This window comes from Phaenicophaeus curvirostris, chromosome 26 (assembly GCF_032191515.1).
Source record: "Phaenicophaeus curvirostris isolate KB17595 chromosome 26, BPBGC_Pcur_1.0, whole genome shotgun sequence".
Classification (NCBI taxonomy): Eukaryota; Metazoa; Chordata; class Aves; order Cuculiformes; family Cuculidae; genus Phaenicophaeus; species Phaenicophaeus curvirostris.
Genome location: NC_091417.1, coordinates 5,812,119 through 5,830,836, shown reverse-complemented (window position 1 = coordinate 5,830,836; position 18,718 = coordinate 5,812,119). Strand labels below are relative to the sequence as shown.

Here is an 18,718-nt window from a genome sequence, read left to right as displayed (position 1 = left end):
TGGAGACAGGACGTGCTTTTCTGTGGAATTGAATCATCATTGATGTCTGCCTTTACATAAAAATGTACGCAAAAATCTGAAGTAAAACCCAGATCCTTTATGTGTGATTTGATCTGATTTTGAGTTGTTGGATGCTGTCCAAGAAGGGACAGCTTTGGGAAGCCCTGGTGCAGAGGCTGCTGGCTGCCCCCTGAGCAGTCAGACGGAGAGCAAGGAGCTTGGTGACTGCAGTGAGTTTTGGAGGGATGAGGTGTGGTCTCTATGTGATGCAGTCATTTGTATTCCTGTCTGGATGCTGTCCGAGATCAGGGAGGTTCTCTGGCTGAGACTGGAGTTCTGTGACTGAATTGATGATTTCTAGGAGCCTTTTTGACCTTCAGGAAATGTGGACTTGTGTTGGAGAAGATCCTTGAACAGAAAAATTCTGGCAAGAAACAGTTTCTACAGTAAACAGGAAAGCTTTTAGCAGTGTCCTTCACTCTGCATTTGAGCCAGCTGATAGTGCTCCTGCTTGTGACATCAAGGCTGAATATTCCTCCCTGCCGGTACTCCTCTGCCCTGCTACTGCACTGGAACGCGCTCTCCTGGGTTTCTGTCCAATACTCAGTTTGGGAAGGTCAAATGTTTGCAGCATGAAAAGCTGTAACCCGTTTCTCTGGTCTCCTGGGATGCAGCAGAGCGGTGACTTCCGTCGAAAGATCTGGAGCAGTTTATGCCCTGGAGTTGTGTCGAGTTGTGTTCTTTTGCCGTAGAGAATAGAGAAAGACTCGCCAGGCATTGCATCTTAAACACACGCTGCTTATAACCAGTAGCGTTTGGAACATGAGTCAGTGTCCGGGGGCAGCTCAGAGCCAGCGCAGCCGTCAGCGTTAGGGTGGGCTGCAGCTATGCCCGGACAGCAGCATCTTGGGCTCCTGCAAGGCACGTTCCAAGTTTCAGGGGATGTTTTAACCTGGCCTTATTGTAACTGGGTAACTTCTCTGAATAAATGAGTAGAAATCCACATCTAGATTTCTAACATGTCAGAACCCCATGGCTTGCATCTTAGGCCAACATTCTGGACGTGGCTGTGGGATGTTTCATCCCTTTTTGGCATTTTCATCTAAAGAGCTTTAGGTGAAACTCAACGAGCAGCAGCTCCCTGTAATTAAACTGTTGATCATCTTAGCTTACAGAAGAAATGCGAGGCAGCTTCCACTCCAGAAATGGAGGCGTTAATTACAGATGCACATTACAGGCCTTATGAGGAATGGCTGAGAGAGCTGGAGTTGTTCAGCCTGGAGAAGAGGAGGCTGAGGGGAGACCTCATTGCTCTCTACAACTACCTGAAAGGAGATTGTGGAGAGGAGGGAGCTGGGCTCTTGTCCCAAGTGACAGGGGACAGGACGAAAGGGAATGGCCTCAAGCTGCACCAGGGGAGGTTCAGGCTGGACATTAGGAAAGAATTTTTCACAGAAAGGGTCACTGGGCACTGGCAGAGGCTGCCCAGGGAGGGGGTTGAGTCACCTTCCCTGGGAGGTTTAAGGGATGGGTGGACGAGGTGCTGAGGGACATGGTTTAGTGATTGATGGGAATGGTTGGACTCGATGTTCCGATGGGTCTTTTCTAACCTTGTGATTCTATGATTCTGTGATATTCTGGGTTGTTAGTGCTTAGCTGGAAGGTGGAGTTGATGATTATGTGGACATGTCAGGGAGCAGCGTCCTGGTTATAGGAGGAAGTGATTTTCTGAAATCTGTTTTGTGATCATGTTGTAAAGAGCTGGTGTGGGGGATGATGTCTCTGGGCAGAGCAGCCCATTCGGTTGGGCTGGGAGTGCAGTGCGATACCAGTACCTTGTGGAAATTCTCCTTCAGTGCCCCTGTTTCTCCTGCTCTTGTAGATCAGATGAACCTTCAGTCTTGGCACTCTCAGTTGCGTTTCTGGTAACCAGTGGAGAGGACAGCCAGGTTCTCAGAGCTGTGTGCATCTCGGCTGTGCTGGGTGAAATGGTGTTGGGGTGACAAAGGTCCTGCTGCCAACAGAACTCGTTTGGCTGCGAGCTCTGCCAGCAGAGGGAAAGCTGCAGTCGCCACCCTAAAAACCAACATTGTCTGATTGCTGAGAGAGGCACTTGCGTCCTGATGCAGTGGCTTTAATGAGCTGAGATGGAAGCAATGACTGGGGAAGGGAACACACATTGAGATGAAAGCAGGGGGAGATGTTCAGTGTACGCTGTGTGTGAAGAGTTGCCAGTGAAGGACCCACTGGTGTCCGTGTTGCTGATGGTGGGGCCTGACCTCCTCCACTTACACAGACACCTCTGGTTGTTCTTAGGCAAGAAATGGAAAGGTGCCAGTGATGCAGGCAGGAGACAATGCAGGGAAGAACCTTCCTGTGCCATTCCCATCCTTGGATGGTTCGGGAGGTGGAGGTGTGGACTCCTCCCTCTCTCATGTTGTTGTGGTGTCTGTGTGGCTGGTGTGCACGTGGTGTTGCCGAGTTGGCCCTGGGGTCTCGTTGTTGCCTGAGCGAGGTGATTCCTAGCAGTGGGCTGGCACGTTTGGTGTGTGGGGAGGAGGGCTGCATCGCATCAGTCATTCTCACCTGGACTCGGTCTGGAGGCCGTCTTGGCATTGACTTGCACGAAGTTCCCTGGCTTTGCCAAAGATTTGAATCTTAATTCTGAGATTTTATCTTTCCTAAAGTGTTCCTCTTTTGGTAGGAGAAGAAAATTGGTATTTTTGAGCTGCTTCCCAGCAAGTGTCAAAGCTTCCAGCAAAGTGAACTGGAGGTCAATGAAGCTGATGGGAAGGCTGGTGCTGAGCAGCCAGGCAGCGCTGCCTGTGCTGGGGGTTGGTGTGCCAGACGAGCTGGGCTCAGTGGGGTGCTCCTCATGGCTGGATGTCTGGAGCGGAAGCCTATCTTGCCAAGCCTGCTGTTCCAGAAATCTCTTTGGGGGTGTTTGATCTCTTCTGGTAGCTGCAGCTCTTTTGAGATGTCCAGAAAATCCTTCTGCAAATGAGTAACGTCCTGTTTTTTTTTACTAAATTTTAGAGTTGTATTGTTCAGGACATCTCCTGCTGCTGAGTCCGTTTCCTGCTGTAGGCACTGTCATCCTTCCTTCCATAAATACTACTGAACGCCTTCCTTAAAGGAGTTTTGGTTTTGCCTTTGGCAGTTCCCCACTGTAGGCTGTTACAGCACCAGCTTCCTCTGCTGTCAAGACCCTTATCTGCAGCTCCTAAGCTGCGGTAGCATAGCTGTCCTTTTATACCCATGTATTCTGCACTTTAGTACGGAGTTGGTTTTGCTCTCTGTTGTCCAGCTCCATGGTGTGTGTGGAGAGGAAACAGCCCCAGTCCTCTCTGGGATTTCCTGTGCTGGAAGGGGTTGGTTTGTCTCATTCTCCCAGGCTGTTACTGACCTGGCTCTGCTGCAGCTCCTTTTCCTGCGTGCCAGTGCTGGTGTTTGTCATCTGTGTGCAGCTGCTTCCTGGGGTCTCCAGTTTTCATGTTTTTTTTCAGTCTTGGAATATTGGATCTTTACGTGGGGCAATGGTTCCCGTGTATCTGCTTTCCATAAGGAGCAGAGCTTTGGATGACGTAGGGTCTACAGAACATCATCTCAGTTTGCAGTTTCTCTTCAGAGCTCCTTTAATGTCCGTTCTTCCTTTCAGTGTTCAAGCTGATTTTATTTGCAGGCTTTTAGTGGTGAAAGAGGGTTTGACTGAGCAACTTTGCATCAGCTGTGCTGTCACACCAGTGCCAGATGGACACAGAGCTACTTGTTCCTGACTAAACATGGACTAAGCGTTCTTCCTGAGGATAACTCCTGCTCTGACTTCTGGGTGGATGAAGCTCTGGGCTTAAAGCTGCTTATTGACCACTCTCTAGAGCTCCCTGAAAGGAGATTGTGGCGAGGTGGGTGCTGGTCTCTTCTCCCAAGTAACAAGTGATGGGATGAGAGGAAATGGTCTTAAGTTGTACCAGAGGAAGTTTAGATTGGACATTCTTTGCTGAAAAAGCCTTGGCAGAGGCTGCCCAGAGCAGTGGTGGAGTCTTCATCCCTGGAGGGGTTAAAAAAGCGTGTGGCTATGGCACTCTGAGACATGGTGTAGTTGGCACGGTGAGGTTGGGCTGGTGGTTGGACTGGATGAACTGAGAGCTCTTTTCCAACCTTAATGATTCTGTGATTTTACTCTGCTGCCTAATCGCCATTACAGCAGAGTTTAGATACTTTTTGAAGTGGACATCTGTGTTTCTTGGCAGCTGGCAGCGGGCTCTACAGAGGAAATGCAAATTCCTAGTACCTGGAGTTGCCACGTTTCCTAGCGCTTGTCTGCTGGCATTGTCACAACAGACATTATCTGTGTGTGTGTGTACATGGGTATCTCTGTATGGTTTACAGTAACATATTTAAACCTGTCACGGACAGTACTTGGCTTATACAAACCCTGTGAAACCGCACAGAACAAAACCTGTCTCAGCTTTGGAAGCTGCTCCATAATCTGCTGGGTAGGATTAGGAAATTAAACGAGTTAAGCTGTTCCAATGGAGAGAATCTTTGCCTCAGCAGGGAATATTTTTGCTCAGTAACCACTGGCAGGTAGCGGTGCCCGCCTGTTGTGCACCCCAGCTTCTCTCATGTGGGCTCCGAGCGATAGGAAATGTGGTTTGCTTCAGCTTCCTCTGTCAGCAGCCTTAACAATTCACAGTTATTAACCATCTTTTTGTACTGTGCTCGCCCACGCCACAATGTGATACGCTGTGCTGTGTGTAACTGTCCAAAGGTTGTTATTCATCATAGAATCATAGAATAGCTGGGATTAGAAGGGACCTTAAAGATCATTTAGTTTCAACGCCATGCCATTGACAGGGACACCTTCCACTGGATCAGGCTGCCCAAGGCCCCATCCAACCTGGCCTTGAACACCTCCAGGAATGTGGCAGCCACCACTTCCCCAGGCAACCTGTTCCAGTGCTTCACCACTCTCCTTGTGAAGAAATTCTTCCTTATATCAAGAGTAAATCTGCCCTTCTCCAATTTATACTCATTCACCCTCATGCTATCACGACAAGCCTTTATGAATAGGCCGTCTCCAGCTTTGATGTAGGCCACTTTCAGGTACTGGAAGGTTGCTATAAGATCTCTTCGGAACCTTCTATTCTCCAACCTGAACAAGCCCAACTCTCTCAGCCTGTCCTCATATGGGAGGTGCCTCTTCACCCCAGTCATGTTTTAAACCAGCAGTGCTTTGCATTTGCTTTGGATGCTTGTCTGGAAATCCTGAATGAGGAAAGCTGCTTTTTATGTATGTATGGAAATACCCTTATAGCTTGGCATTGCTTCCTGCCTTGAGCGTTCCCCAAGTGCCAGAACAATGCAGTTTCCTGTTTTTGTGGGGGAACACTGGAATCCATGCAGCTTAGGAAAAAAATCTTGGGAGGATTAGAGATCACAGAATGAATCATAGAATCATGGAATGGTTTGGGTTGGAAGGGACTTCAAAGCCCATCCAGTTCCAACCCCTGCCATGGGCGAGGACACCTCCCTCTGGATCTGGTTGTTCCAAGCCTCATCCAAGCTGGCCTTGAACACCTCTAGGGATGGGGCAGCCACCACTGCTCTGGGCAACCTGGGCCAGGGCCTTCACACCTGTGCAGGTGGTAGTGGTCGGTTGTGTAGTGAAGGTGTTGTTTCTTTGTAAAAGTTCAATATGTCAGTGTTATGGATTCCCTGTGCGCTGTTTTCTTTGTTGGCATCAGCTTGGTAGCAGAAAAGCAGAGGCAATGTTCCTGCATTGTCGTGACTCTAAAGTTGAGGTCCTTCACTTTGGTCTCAGTGCATCGCGTGGTCTTATTTTCCTCTTGAAAACAGATGGAATGTTGGAAGAGAGCTCTGTGTAGACATGGATGTAATAGCAGGTGCTGTGTGACTGCAGGTGGATGATGGCTGCCTCTCGCTGAGGATGCTTTGGAGCGAAGGGCTGTCTCAGATGTGGAGTTGCCTCCTGAGGACTCGCTGTCCTTGGAGTCCCCTCGTGTCAACCAGAGCAATAACCGGAGGTGGGGAAGGCAGCATTTGCTCCTGTGCCTGTGTTGTGGACACTGGCGTAGCTGCGGTCTGCAGAGGCGTCTGTGGTTACCTTCAGCCTGATGGCAGTGTGAGGCAGCAGATGGCATTTGCTGTCGGCTGTGGGATCTGCTCTAGCGCTTTGCTGGAGCTGAGCTTCGTGCCACCTTGCCCAGTTGCTAGGAGTAACCTGCTGGGTAGCGTAAAATTAGCTCCTGTAGATTTACTTGAAGATTTGTTAGAAATAACACGAAGGATTTTGCTTCTCCGTTCCCTGGCACGTGGTGTGTGAGCAGGCAGCAGGAGTGTGGGGTGGCAGAGGGGCAAGAAGGTGTGGGGTTCCAGGAGTCCATGGTGCTGGTCCTTGGAAGCTGGAACCCAAAGTGCAAGAGTTTAAACTGTTTCTTGATGGTTCCACTGCTGTGTGAGAGCCTCTGGGCTCTGGTAGTGTCGCAGCACCAGCCTGCTGCATTTATGGGAGGAAGAATTCCTTAGCAGCCAGTGTCTGTGTCCTCGCTGTGGCAGCTCAGGTGCTCGGCAAGGCGAGGATGCCTTTGAGGAGTAGTTGGGGCTGTGGGCACTGGTGAGAAGAGAGAGAAAGCCTCTGTGATTCAGTAGAGAGTGTGTTCCTCTGTCTTGTCTGGGTGCCTTCCAGTTTATTCATCATTGGAATGACCAGGTTTCCTCAGTGTCCCCTGTGCACTCATGAAAACCTGCGTTCTCTGAGCGATGCCCTCGTGCGTGAGCTGTGATATGTTAAACCACTTGTGCGTGTTGATAACGTGTCTGAGTTCTGCAGAATGGGGTTGGAGCTGGAGGGGGGCACCCACCGGGGAGCTGGGAGCACAGCGGGGGCTCGGGATGCCGTCTGGAGTTTTGGGTGTTTCCAGTGGAGAAATGAGCTGCTGCTGCCAGATAGCGCAGACGGAGAGTGTGCAGGGCTATGGGATGGCTGGCACAGCTGCCTCCCTGTCAGTCGTATTTCACGTGTTGGATATCCAAGGATGTTCTGCTGTGCACCTGTCATTGTGGTACTTGAAGAAGGAGCACTCGGTGCTGGATTTGAAATGCACTGCTTTAGATTTATCCATTTCCTTAAAGGAAAGCTTGCCTGTTCCCAGGCACAGACAGGAATAACAGCAGCCTGGCTACTGTGCCGGGCGCTCGCTGTTAGGGTGTAGGAAGCACTTTGTCAGTGAGGATTAAAAATGCAGTTGAGGACTGGTGCTGGCAAAGGGCTTAATCCGAAGCTCTGGGGTCAGTTTTCTCAAAATATCCTACCTAATGCGTTTATCAGGGCATGCCCTTCACCAGGGTCCCCTCGCACAGCAGATGATGGGATGCCGAATGCTTTGGTTTGTGAAGTGCCCAAAGGCGGCGAGTCTCATCGCCTGCTGAACTCCAAAGTCCATGGATGTTCATATAATTTTCTATTACAGGAGTATTTAATTGAGTCTCTTATTGCCCTTGAGATTCAGATGGATCCATCTGTTCCAAAGGCAAGCACGGAACGCTTTCCTGTTGTCACAGAACCCAAGCCCAATTGGGCACTGCTCAGTAAAACTGAGGAGTTGTTTTTGAGAGAGAAGGCTCTGGGGAGACCTTAGAGCAGCCTCCCAGTCCTGAAAGGGGCTCCAGGAAAGCTGGGAAGGGGCTCTGGATCAGGGAGTGCAGGGAGAGCATGAGGGGAAATGGTTTTCAGCTGCAAAAGGGGAGATTGAGATGAGATCTTAGGCAGAAATGTTTTGCAGTGAGGGTGAGGAGGCCCTGGCCCAGGTTGCCCAGAGCAGGAGTGGCTGCCCCATCCCTGGAGGTGTTTAAGGCCAAGTTGGATGGGGTTTGGAGCCCCTGATCCAGTGGGAGGTGTCCCTGCCCATGGCAGGGGCTGGAGCTGGATGAGCTTTGAGGTCTCTTCCAACCCAAGTCATTCCATGGTTCTGTAATTACACTGTGACGAGGAATGCTGGCTTGAGCTGTTGGGCTGGCTGGTTTCCATCCCCACAGAGGTGAATATGCCCTGATTCTGCTCTCAAAGAGCCCAGAGGGTCAGGAAGGGAATGCTGAGCAGCATCTCAAGTCATGGGAGATGACCTGGCTTTGCGTATTGTGCTCTGCTCGTTTCCTGTTCTCGTTTCTGGGGTTTAAGGGTGTCTGAAGAGAAAATCCGCCCTGATTGCTTTTAGCCATGGGTTGACACTGATAAATGGTTTCTGTTGCTCTGCCTGCAAATTCATATCTGACAAAGAATACAGTTGTGCTTTGAGTCTAAAAATATCATCCTGCAGGGCCAGCTCAGCTTTGTCTTAATTTCCATCCTTTCCTTCCCTCCTACAGGCATTTTGTGCCCCATCTTCATCTCCCAGCACCTGTTCGGTCGAACAGTCCCACAGCGGTGGGTGGGTTGGGATGTAGAAGGTTCCTCGTGGGCTCTGCTCTCCCCCGTGTGCTGTGCGCTCGTGATGGGAATGGAGCATCCTGGGCCCATGGTGGTGTTTGGTCATTTCAGGTGCTGAGCCAGGCGTAAAACTGCAGGGGAAAAAATAGAACAGATAACTTTTGAACTAGGATTGCTCCTTTGACTTTGGAGAAAATAAAAGGAGGGAGGAAGACCTCCCCCCCGGCTCCGAATTCATTGCGGTCATTTTTTCAGTAGTGATAAGCTGGAACAGTGTTTTAATTTTCAAAATAATGGATATTGGACTCGGAAAATGCTGAGCTTTTGAGTACAAAAATCTGCAATGAACAGGAGCGTTTGGAGAAACAGAGAAAAGACAGAGGAACTGGTCAATGCCAGCACACTGTGCTCTCACTGTGTGTTAATACTCATGAGATCTGTTTGTGTTTTGTGGATTTGCGGGAGTTTTGGAGCTTGGTTTAGTAAAGGAAAAGTAAACTTTTATCTGATTGTGTTTTCCCTCTCCCTCCCTTGTAGCCGATGCAAGCAGCAAGGTGTCCCACGGACGAGCTGTCCTTAACCAACTGTGCGGTGGTGAATGAGAAGGATTTCCCGTCTGGGCAGTAAGTGTGCACTGTTGCTCTTTCACCTTTTAACCAAAAAGGATTTGTTTTCGAACTGTGGATTGAGGTGGAATGGTCTTTCAGCTTTGGGAAGTCAAATACAGCAGGTTCATTAACAAATTTCTGTGTCTTCAGAGACCAGAAGTTTCAATGTGCCTTCTTAGAACTGGAGGTACTAAAAAATGGTAATTTTTTTTCTCTGAAGCATTTCTTGCTTGGAAACCGGATCTGCTTAACAAATTATAATTGCTTTTTAAATTAAGGACTTCAGGCCTTTTCTGATCCTTTTTTCCCTGTTATTCCTGTTACATAGTTAGAATTTTTGAGCTATTTCAAGTAGATTTTTATCATTTAATTGTGTTACCAGGGGCTTCTTCTCCTGTTCATGTAGCACTGGAGCTCTGAGCAGAGGCAGTGGAAACTCATTTTTGTTCTGGGGGTTTTCATGCACGAGGGAAAGGCAACCAGAGTGTGGGCACAGCAACTTGGATTCTTTAATTGCAGTTCTGGGATGACTCATAGAAGCTGACTCTGGGTTTTGCTTTTGTGAGAAAGGAAGAAAACATTAATTTTTCAGCTCAGCCTACACAGGAGCCAATTCAAATAATGAGGCTCCTGGCTTTGCTGCGGCTGTGTGGTGGCTCTCTCCAAGTTTTCAATGTGTAGATCATAGACAGAAGGCATTACCTTTAGTAGGGAGAGAAATGCAGGCAGCAGGAGAGCCTGGGTTTGAAAAATGGGGAAAAGAATAAATTTAATTAAAAAATGGAAAGGATTCTGAATGGTGCACTTGGGGCCTCAGCATGAAATACCCAGCCCTGATGGATTCTGTGAAGGGTGGAGAAGGAAGTGGCCCTGAACTGCGGGGAGCAGGGCAGCGATGCAGTTTAAGGGTTGGTGCTGTCACTTTGCTTGCGTTGTTGCCCGGGAGTGCTGCCCTTCCCCTGCAGTGATTAACAGAACTGGCATTTCACCAGCCCAGCTCTGGTATAAAACACCAAAATAAGCGAGAAACAACCCCTAAAAAGCCTCCAAACGAGCACAGCTTTTGGAGTTGGGAGCCGGCAAAAGTGTCTGCTTGGACCCTGGGCTCTGGAGAGGATAATTTATCACTGTCTACAACTCCCTGAAAGGAGGTTGTGGTGAGGTGGCTGCTGGTCTTTTCTCCCAGATGACAGGCTATAGGACGAGAGGGAACAGCCTCAAGTTGTGCCAGGGCGGGTTTAGGTTGGACATCAGGAAAAATTTCTTCACCGAAAGAGTTCTTGGGCACTGGCAGAGGCTGCCCAGAGCGGTGGTGGAGTCCCCATCCCTGGAGGGGTTCAAAAGCCAGACAGACAAGGTGCTTGGGGATGGTTCAGTAGTGGACAGGTATGGTTGGACTTGTGATCTCAAAGGTCTTTTCCAACCAGGCGATTCTATGAGTTTCCCTGGGTAGTTTTTTTCCAAAGTACTGCAGTTACAAAACCACCTGCACTGAGCGTTGTGCCTCATGCATTATAAATGCATTCATTTCCTCAAGTATTGATGTCCTGAGGGACCCAGCTTCCAGACCCGCAGCAGCCGGCTGCTCTCCTGCCGCTCCGAGAGCCCTATTCTATCGCATTTCTGGAAGCGTGCAGGGAGCTTTATCCCAAGACTCTCCTGGTATACACTCTGGCCCCATGATTCTGGCTGTACTGCTTCTCCCTGAGAGCCGCTTATTTCTGGAAGTGTGTGGTTGTGAGCAGATGCTATAAATCGCTGTGAGAAGGGTACTAGAGTACAGAGAGACATCGCAGCGCTCAGCTGCACCGAAGGACGCAGTCACTCTGCTGCATTGCAGATAGACTGAGCAGGAGCGTGCTTGTCATCCGATCGCTGCACGCAGGCAGCAGCTCCAACTTGCATCCTCCTAACAATAATTTTTGTTAACAGTTACACAAAGGGCTTTGCGCTAATGCTTTCAGTTGGTGCCTGTGGCCTAGAGCTCAGAGATTCCCCTCGGATCAGCAAGATGGTTCATCCCCAAGATGTAGGGATTTTCATGCTTCGTTTTGCGCATCTTTGCTGGGCAAGTGTGAGTCACCATTCAGTGACACATGAGTTCACGGGATGCGATGCGCAATTGTAGGTTTGGTAAGTGCCACCAGCTGATGTTCCTGGGACACACAGCTATATCCAGAAGGAGAAACAAGTGCTGGAAACCCCGGGCAGTGAAGGAGCAGCTGTTTGAGAGGGAGCCCAGGCAGGTTATCTGAATACCAGGTTTTTCATATCAAGAACTGACTGGTTATTCTCCCTTTTTATCCCTCCCTTTCATGTGGGAAAGCCACCCCTCCTGTCTCTGACCAGTTTATCTGAAGAGCCCTGCTGAATGATTTACAGGAGTTTCCCAGGGTGCACCAGAGGAGCACCTGCCCGTAGCGTTCAGGCCTTTCCTCTCCCTTACAAAAGCTCTGCTCTTTCTGCATGGACATAACTGATGGGCACACAGGTTAATGGTGTCTGGTTTGGTTTTTGTTGGTTTGTGCAGCCGGGCCAGCAGAGTTACTGACTGACCAATGGTCTGTGGGGCCTTCTCCAGAGCCTGCAGGACCATGCTCAGCCCTGTCTTGATTCTCAGTGGTTCAGGCTCTCTACGTGAATCAGAGCAGTGGTTTCATCCCTCGGAGCCTTTGGGAGATACCTAGCCTCCGGGACTCATTGTTCCTTTTGTTCATTCACTAGCAGAAGCTGTTAATGAGGTTGTGATTTCCCACGTGTGTCCGTGAGCTCTCCAGGGTCCTTCCTGGGAACATAAATGTAGGAAAATGCATTTGTTTTTTCCTGCTATTGCCTGATTTCCAACATCGTTAACACTCTGATTACTTACAGCCAGTTGGGGACTGCCTGCTCCTGCTGCCTTTAGGGAGGAAATTGGGTGATCCTGTGCCTTTGGCAGGTTTTCCTCAAAAAAAAAAAAAAAAAAATCTTTGCACTTGGCTGGAGATTTCTTTCAGAAAACTGATTTTATTTTCAGGTCTTCCCTCTTTTTTTTTTTATCACCCTGCTGCTTGGTCGTCTTCTCCTCCCTACCATCCATTTCCCTGCTGTCAGGCTCTGCTGTCTTTCTGCTCTGCTGGAACTGCTTTTGATGAATGCTCTGCTCCGATACAGTAATTTCAATTCATGCCTGACCCCCAATATTTTGACCAGGTCTCCTCATTTGTCTGCATTTTGCTCCTTTGAGGTCAAACCCAGCAGTGGTGGTTTTGTTTCTTCATGCAGAGACATTGAATCTCTATGTGTTTGCAGCCACTGTTGTGTTTTGAGTTGCACTGAGTGCGCTGCTTGGTATCCAGCCCAGCCTTGAGCTTTTGCTGTCTGATGAGTTGCTTCTCCTAAGCTATTCCTTGTCATCAGGTGTGCTCCTAGTGAGGTTCTGGTAGCGGAGCTGGGACTTGTGTTTTGCCCGCAGGTGTGTCTGACCCTGCAGCAGAGCAGCTCAGTTCCAGTTGGCTGTATCGATATCCGTCTGAGTTACTGAGGCTGATACACTCTGTGCTGGGAACCTCCTGCTTTCAGTCTCTGCTTCCTGAGCAGCTTCTCTCTTGTGTCTGCTGCTCAGTTTAAAGCAAAGCAGTCCTGGAGCAATGTTCAGTCTGGGATGGGTCCGTTCCTTCGGCCTGCTGGCAGTGACCTTCCCAGCACAGCCAGGGATGCTGCAGGGACACGTTGCCGTGATATCCTATTGTTTTGCTCTTTTAAACCAAAAAGACATCTGCCTATCACATGCAGCTCTCAGTCTGAGGAGAGCTGTAAGAAGCTTCTGAGTATCTCTTTTCCTGACAGCGTAGCTCTGAGAGCCGCTGCTGCTGCCCCTATCATAGAATCATAGAATAACCAGGTTGGAAGAGACCCACCGGAACATCAAGTCCAACCATTCCTATCAAACACTAAACCATGCCCCTTAGCACCTCATCCACCCGTGCCTTAAACCCCTCCAGGGAAGGTGAATCAACCCCCTCCCTCGGTAGCCTGTTCCAGTGCCCAATGACCCTTTCCTAAAAATTTTTTCCTAATGTCCAGCCTAAACCTCCCCTGGTGGAGCTTGAGGCCATTCCCTCTTGTCCTGTCCCCTGTCACTTGGGAGAAGAGGCCATCACCCTCCTCTCTACAACCTCCTGCCTGCATCATTCTGGCTTTATAACAGCGTTCCTGGTCCTGCAAACGGGAGGAACAGCCTCGGCGGGTGTGTGGTTTTACTTGTGTACAGAAATTCGTTCCTTTTTTTCCTGTGCTCAAACTCTGAAGCAGCACACAGGGATCCCCGTACGAGCTTGGCATCGGCTCCTTGTGGAAATCACAGCAGGAGCATGTGGTGCTTGTGCAGCGGTAAAATGCTGGGGCTCTGGTATCAGAAGCTTGAGATGTGAAACCAGTGTTGAGGTTCAGGTACGGCAGCCTTGGTCTTTGTGGTGAGTTTGGTTCTCTCACATTTGTGTAGGGCAATTCCTGAAGTAAAGGGCCACCGAGGGGGTGTAAATAGTGATTGTTAGCACAGCGTGTGGCCTTTGGGCTTTGAGGTCACTTTGTGGTGCTGAAGGTGATGGGCTCCAGTCAAAGACTGTTGCATTGTAGGGCTGAAGCCTTTGCTTTCTCTTTGTAGGACCACAATCAAGCTGGTTCGTTTCTGTGGGGTTCTCACAGCTCTGGGAGCAATGCAAAATCTTTCTCTGTGTATATGGGAGTCAAATACTGTTGTTCTCTCTTCTAGACATGTCGTTGTGAAGACTTCTCCCAACCACAAGTACATTTTCACGCTGAGAACCCACCCCTCGGTTGTTCCTGGCAGCATCGCCTTCAGCTTGCCCCAGGTACAGTATGGATTGTCCAGCTGTTCTGCTAAGCCCAGTGAGGCCAGAACTGCAGGTCAAGGTTCAAACTGGAGGGAGGTGCTTGCGTACGCTGCACATTTGATTCCTGACAGCAGATGTTCGAGGAGACTTTCACTATAGCTAAGGCAAACTTGCTTGTATTTTAGGATCTTAAGTGTTGAATTAGAATTATATCCCTTTAATATATTTTGAGTGCATGAGGGGATAAAAATACTAGAAAAGTGCAGTTTAACCTTTTAAAAAGCACAGGAAACAAACTGTTTATAAAAGCAAAGCCTGAGCGACGTGCGCTGTTCTCTGTGAGTATTTATCGTTCCCAGGTTTCCCTTTAAAGGGTTTGCTTTGCAGTGCTGCTGCGTTCAGGGCCTGCAAGAAGCTTTATTGACTGCACTCAGTCACTGGCAGTGTTTCTAGATGAAAAGTGTGATGTAATGCATAAACCAGGTTTACCTTGTCTCTTCTTTCTTAATTCAATTTATCGCATGTTAAATGATGTCTAGAATAAATAATTATCTTCTAAATAGACAAATTACTCTCATAGCCTTTAACTGGCTTACACAGGGCACTGTGTAGCGTGGAACCATGGCAACTGTGGTCACTGATTTAATGCTGTCACGTTTTCCTGCTGGTCACTGGCCTAGAAGCTGAGTCTCTGCTGCAAACACAAGATTTGTTCCCTCAGCAGTTGACTTGGCAGAGACCCCAGAGCTGTTTTCTCCTTTCTGATGTCTTGTTCAAACCCAGATTCGTCTGGATGAGTGGGTGACAGGATGCTGTGTTAACCATATATCTAATTCAGGGTTGTGATGCCCAAACTGAACACGATTAGCAGTAGATACTTCTGCCACAGGGTTAAAGGCAGTGTTCTCACGGTTCTGAATCTATGAAGACCAACCCTAGTAGTTACTGGAGAGCTGGGGGAGCTCTTCTGCCAAGAAATGACTCTAGTAGCAAGTGTTTTGGCTCCTGTACAGCAGTGTTTTATTTGAATATTCCTGGTCCTAGGATTTAATTTCCACTGTGTCCTGAAGCCTTGGACAACCAGCAACACACAGAATGTGTGACTACTCTGTGTATTCGTGGCGGGCTGTGGAACAGGCACATAGGCTCTAGGGTCTGCACAGAAGGCTGCTGTGTGTTTGTCACTCACATGAAGTCCTTGACCACCTTTATGCTGTGATAATCCTGACTCTTTGGCCTAAATATGGGAAGCCATGAAAAATGGTGAACATGGCAGAGACTAAATGATGAGGAGCCATGCAGTGATGACAGACTCTTAGCAGAGAGCACCTGAGTGAACACAGTTATTGAGCCGTGTCTCTTCCTGCAGAGGGGATCATAGAATCATAGAATACTTAGGGTTGGAAGGGACCTTAAAGATCATCTAGTTCCAACCCCACTGCCATGGGCAGGGACATCCCACTGGATCAGGCTGCTCAACGCCCATCCAACCTGGCCTTGAACATCTCCAGGGATGGGGCAGACACAACTTGCCTGGGAAACCTGTTCCAGTGCCTCCCCACCCTCATTGTGAAGAAAGTCTTCCCTATGTCTAGTCTAAATCTGCCCCTCTCCAGTTTATACCCATTGCCCCTCGTCCTGTCACCACAAGCCTTTATGAATAGTCCCTCTCCAGCTTTCTTATAGGCCCCTTTCAGATACTGGAAGGTCGCTATAAGATCTCCCTGGAGCCTTCTCTTCTCCAGGCTGAACAAGCCCAACTCTCTCAGCCTGTCCTTGTATGGAAGGTGCTCCAGCCCTCGGATCATCCTTGTAGCCTCCTCTGGACCCGTTCCAACAGCTCCATCTCCTTCTTACGTCGAGGATCCCAGAACTGGACACAGCACTCCAGATGAGGTCTCACAAGAGAGGAATAGAGGGGCAGAATCCCCTCCTTCGCCCTGCTGGCCACGCTTCTTTTGATGCAGCCCAGGACACAGTTGGCCTTCTGGGTTGCGAGCACACATTGCCGGCTCATGTCGAGCTTCTCATCAACCTGCACCCCCAAGTCCTTCCCTGCAGGGCAGCTCTCAATCACATCATCCCTCATCATGTACTGAAATCGGGGATTGCCCTGACCCAGGTGTAGGACCTTGCACTGATCCCGACTAAGCTTTCCAACTGCACTGGATCAGCTTTTCCCCCTGTCCTGACATTTGGTGATGGGCTTGGCCTGGAGGGTTTAGGCAAAGCCCGGTGTCGGCTGGAGTAGCAGTGCCTGCCCACCAGCCCTGCACTGCTGGTCACCAGGGCCTGATGCCTCAGGGAAAGGTGAGCGTAGTCTATCTCTTGCGGAAGAACTGGAGAGTCAAGGGGAGTCTGGGATTTCTTCCCGGCCTTGCAGGCAGAACGTGGAAGCTGTGAAGCGTGGGATTAAATAAGGAAATGTAATTTGTTTGCACCTTCTTGGTGATGCCAGTAAGTACATGTGAGACTTGACTTTGGTTTCTAACAGGTTGATCCCTGTTATGCCAAGGGAATTCTTTCCTTCAGCCTGAATTCCATCTGGAATCGTAAACATTGGAGAGGGAGCATAGGGGAAATGGTCTTTGAAAAAGGTCTTTGTGTGACTTCTCCCAGTCTGACTCCTTCCCGACAAAAAGCCAGATGGAAGTGACTGTGATGTGTGACATTTCTAATGTGATCCTGCCAGGTCCTCTTGTAATGGTATAGAGGTATTTGTGATCTGTGTCTCTCTACGTCTTGGATATGTGAGAGCCTGCGAGTGCTGCATAGCCGGGATGTGGGCTGTAAATACACACCAACCCATCCTGAGCACAGGAGCAACGGAAAATATCATTTTGACTATTATGAGGGCAGAGCTTTTGGCACAGTAAAGGTCAGAGATGTCTGCGTCACACAATCATCGAACCGTTTCTTATGGCTCACACGATTCTGTGCTACGCGGATCTTTTTAGAGGCATTTGAAAGGACTGAAAGGGTTTGAACAGTTCTGTTCTTACCAGTTCTCTGAACAAGTTTTGGTTTAGGTAATTTTATAGGTGACAGCACATGCAGTTCCTGCAGCTCGTACATACGGGTGAGCCTTCATCGTGGTCAGGGGGCATCTGGCAGCCTTTCTCACTGGCTGCACTGCTTCTCGTGTGATCAGTGCCTGAGCTTTGGTAGAGCACAAGCACGATGAGCGAATCCCTGTATGCGTGGTACCTTTTGCCTCTGTGGTGGTGGGGTGACCAGGGGGGCTGTGAAGGGGTTGGACACAACAACCTCTCAAGGTTGGAAAGTAGTTGTTATAGAAATTATTCCATGTTTTTGATTTGTTTCTGTTAGTTTGTGAGTCTTCAAAATTCCATTCTGCCCTTTTAGCTGCTGCTTAAGTTATTCACAGGGGAGCCGCTGTTCTGGGTGAGGATGCTGGGTGTGAGTGGGTATTTTGTTCTGCTGAAGGACAGCCTTTCTGAAGATTTTGTCTTGTTTTTACAGAGGAAATGGGCTGGCCTCTCTATCGGACAGGAGATAGACGGTAAGTCAGACAGCAACACAATCATGTACGTTTTTAAAAGCTGAATTTGCTGTTTCCACGCTGCAGTGCAATGGGACTGGAACTCAGACCTTTGGCTCTTCAGGTAATGCGGGGCCCTCCTCGGTGAAGGGAGGTGTTCCCCTATCTGCAGGCTTTCTGTCTCCTAACATGTTCAAACCTGCAGGACTGTTTTGGCTCTCACCTTTGGACATTTATTTCATCAGCATCACTTCAGGCACTGGAAGGTCACTAGAAGGTCTCCTCAGAGCCTTCTCTTCTCCAGGCTGACTTCCTTCTGGAAGCTTTTGTCCTTGCAGGACTAAAGTTCCCCCTTCGTTAGCTGTGACCTAGGTGACAACCCTGCTGCCATAGCCTAAGGCCTGATTGATGCAGTAGATGTACCACAATTCAGGAAGTGGTTTTGTGTTTCTCCTCTATCCCTCTTTCCTGGAAGATCTTTGACGGCTTATTTCTAGGTGCCCTGTTCCTGTGCTGGGAAAGACGATAAATACGTGTGCTGTGGTGACCTTTGTGTCTCCTGGTAACGACTTAAGCAAGAGGCAGGCTTTCTGTCTTCTCTTAGCTTGATTGAGTCATGTATCATAGCATGCTGGATGCTTGTTTTCATGTTGCATCTTCCCAGGAACTGCAGGTTTATTCTGGATCCATTCTGCTCTTTGTCAGGAAATAGATTATGTGTGAAGTACATTTCCCTTATTCACCTCCTCCTGTTTTATCCTGAGCTGTGATTGCTATATAAGAGGAGACTTTCTTCTCTAGATTCAAAGCAAAACTGCGATGTTCTTCAGTCTTCTGGAGAAACACCTGGTTTGGTCCTTTGCTGCAGTGAGATCTGTGAATTATTAGGCCTGTCTGCTTTGTGAGGTCCTGTCCTTCTGACCAGCTTTGCTGAGGCTGTCTCTGAAGCTGTGGGCTGTGCTTTCTGTTCCTTTCTATCCTCTTTTTTTCCAGCACTGACAGCCCCTAAGCGGCCCCTTGTTTTGGACATGAGGTAACTTGGACCCATGGTGGTTTGGTGCAGTTGGCAAGGACTGCAAGTCCTTCCATGCCACTGTGCCTTTTGGCCCCTTCTGAGGGCCCTTGGTTGGCTCTGAGTTACCAAGGGTATCCTGGGGCACGTTAGGGTTAGGGTAGGGCCATGTGCACCTCTGTGTTGGGGATGCTTCCTCTGTGTCAGAGACAAGGGGTGGCTGATGCTTCGTCCTGGATTATAGAAGCCTGATGGATTATGTTACTGCACTGGAATTTGCAGGTGACCTAATTTTCTGCTGCGTAATCTAGA

General features: G+C 49.0%; 1 protein-coding gene across 1 annotated transcript in view; it reads left to right on the top strand.

The window, feature by feature from the left end:
- Positions 1-18,718, top strand: part of NSF (N-ethylmaleimide sensitive factor, vesicle fusing ATPase) — a 78,230-nt gene that overhangs the window by 5,909 nt on the left and 53,603 nt on the right. Inside the window, exons 2-4 of the mRNA XM_069877131.1 lie at positions 8,987-9,072; positions 13,811-13,910; positions 17,376-17,415. Coding sequence (XP_069733232.1) covers positions 8,987-9,072; positions 13,811-13,910; positions 17,376-17,415 — 226 coding nt within the window. The remainder of the gene's footprint in view (positions 1-8,986; positions 9,073-13,810; positions 13,911-17,375; positions 17,416-18,718) is intronic.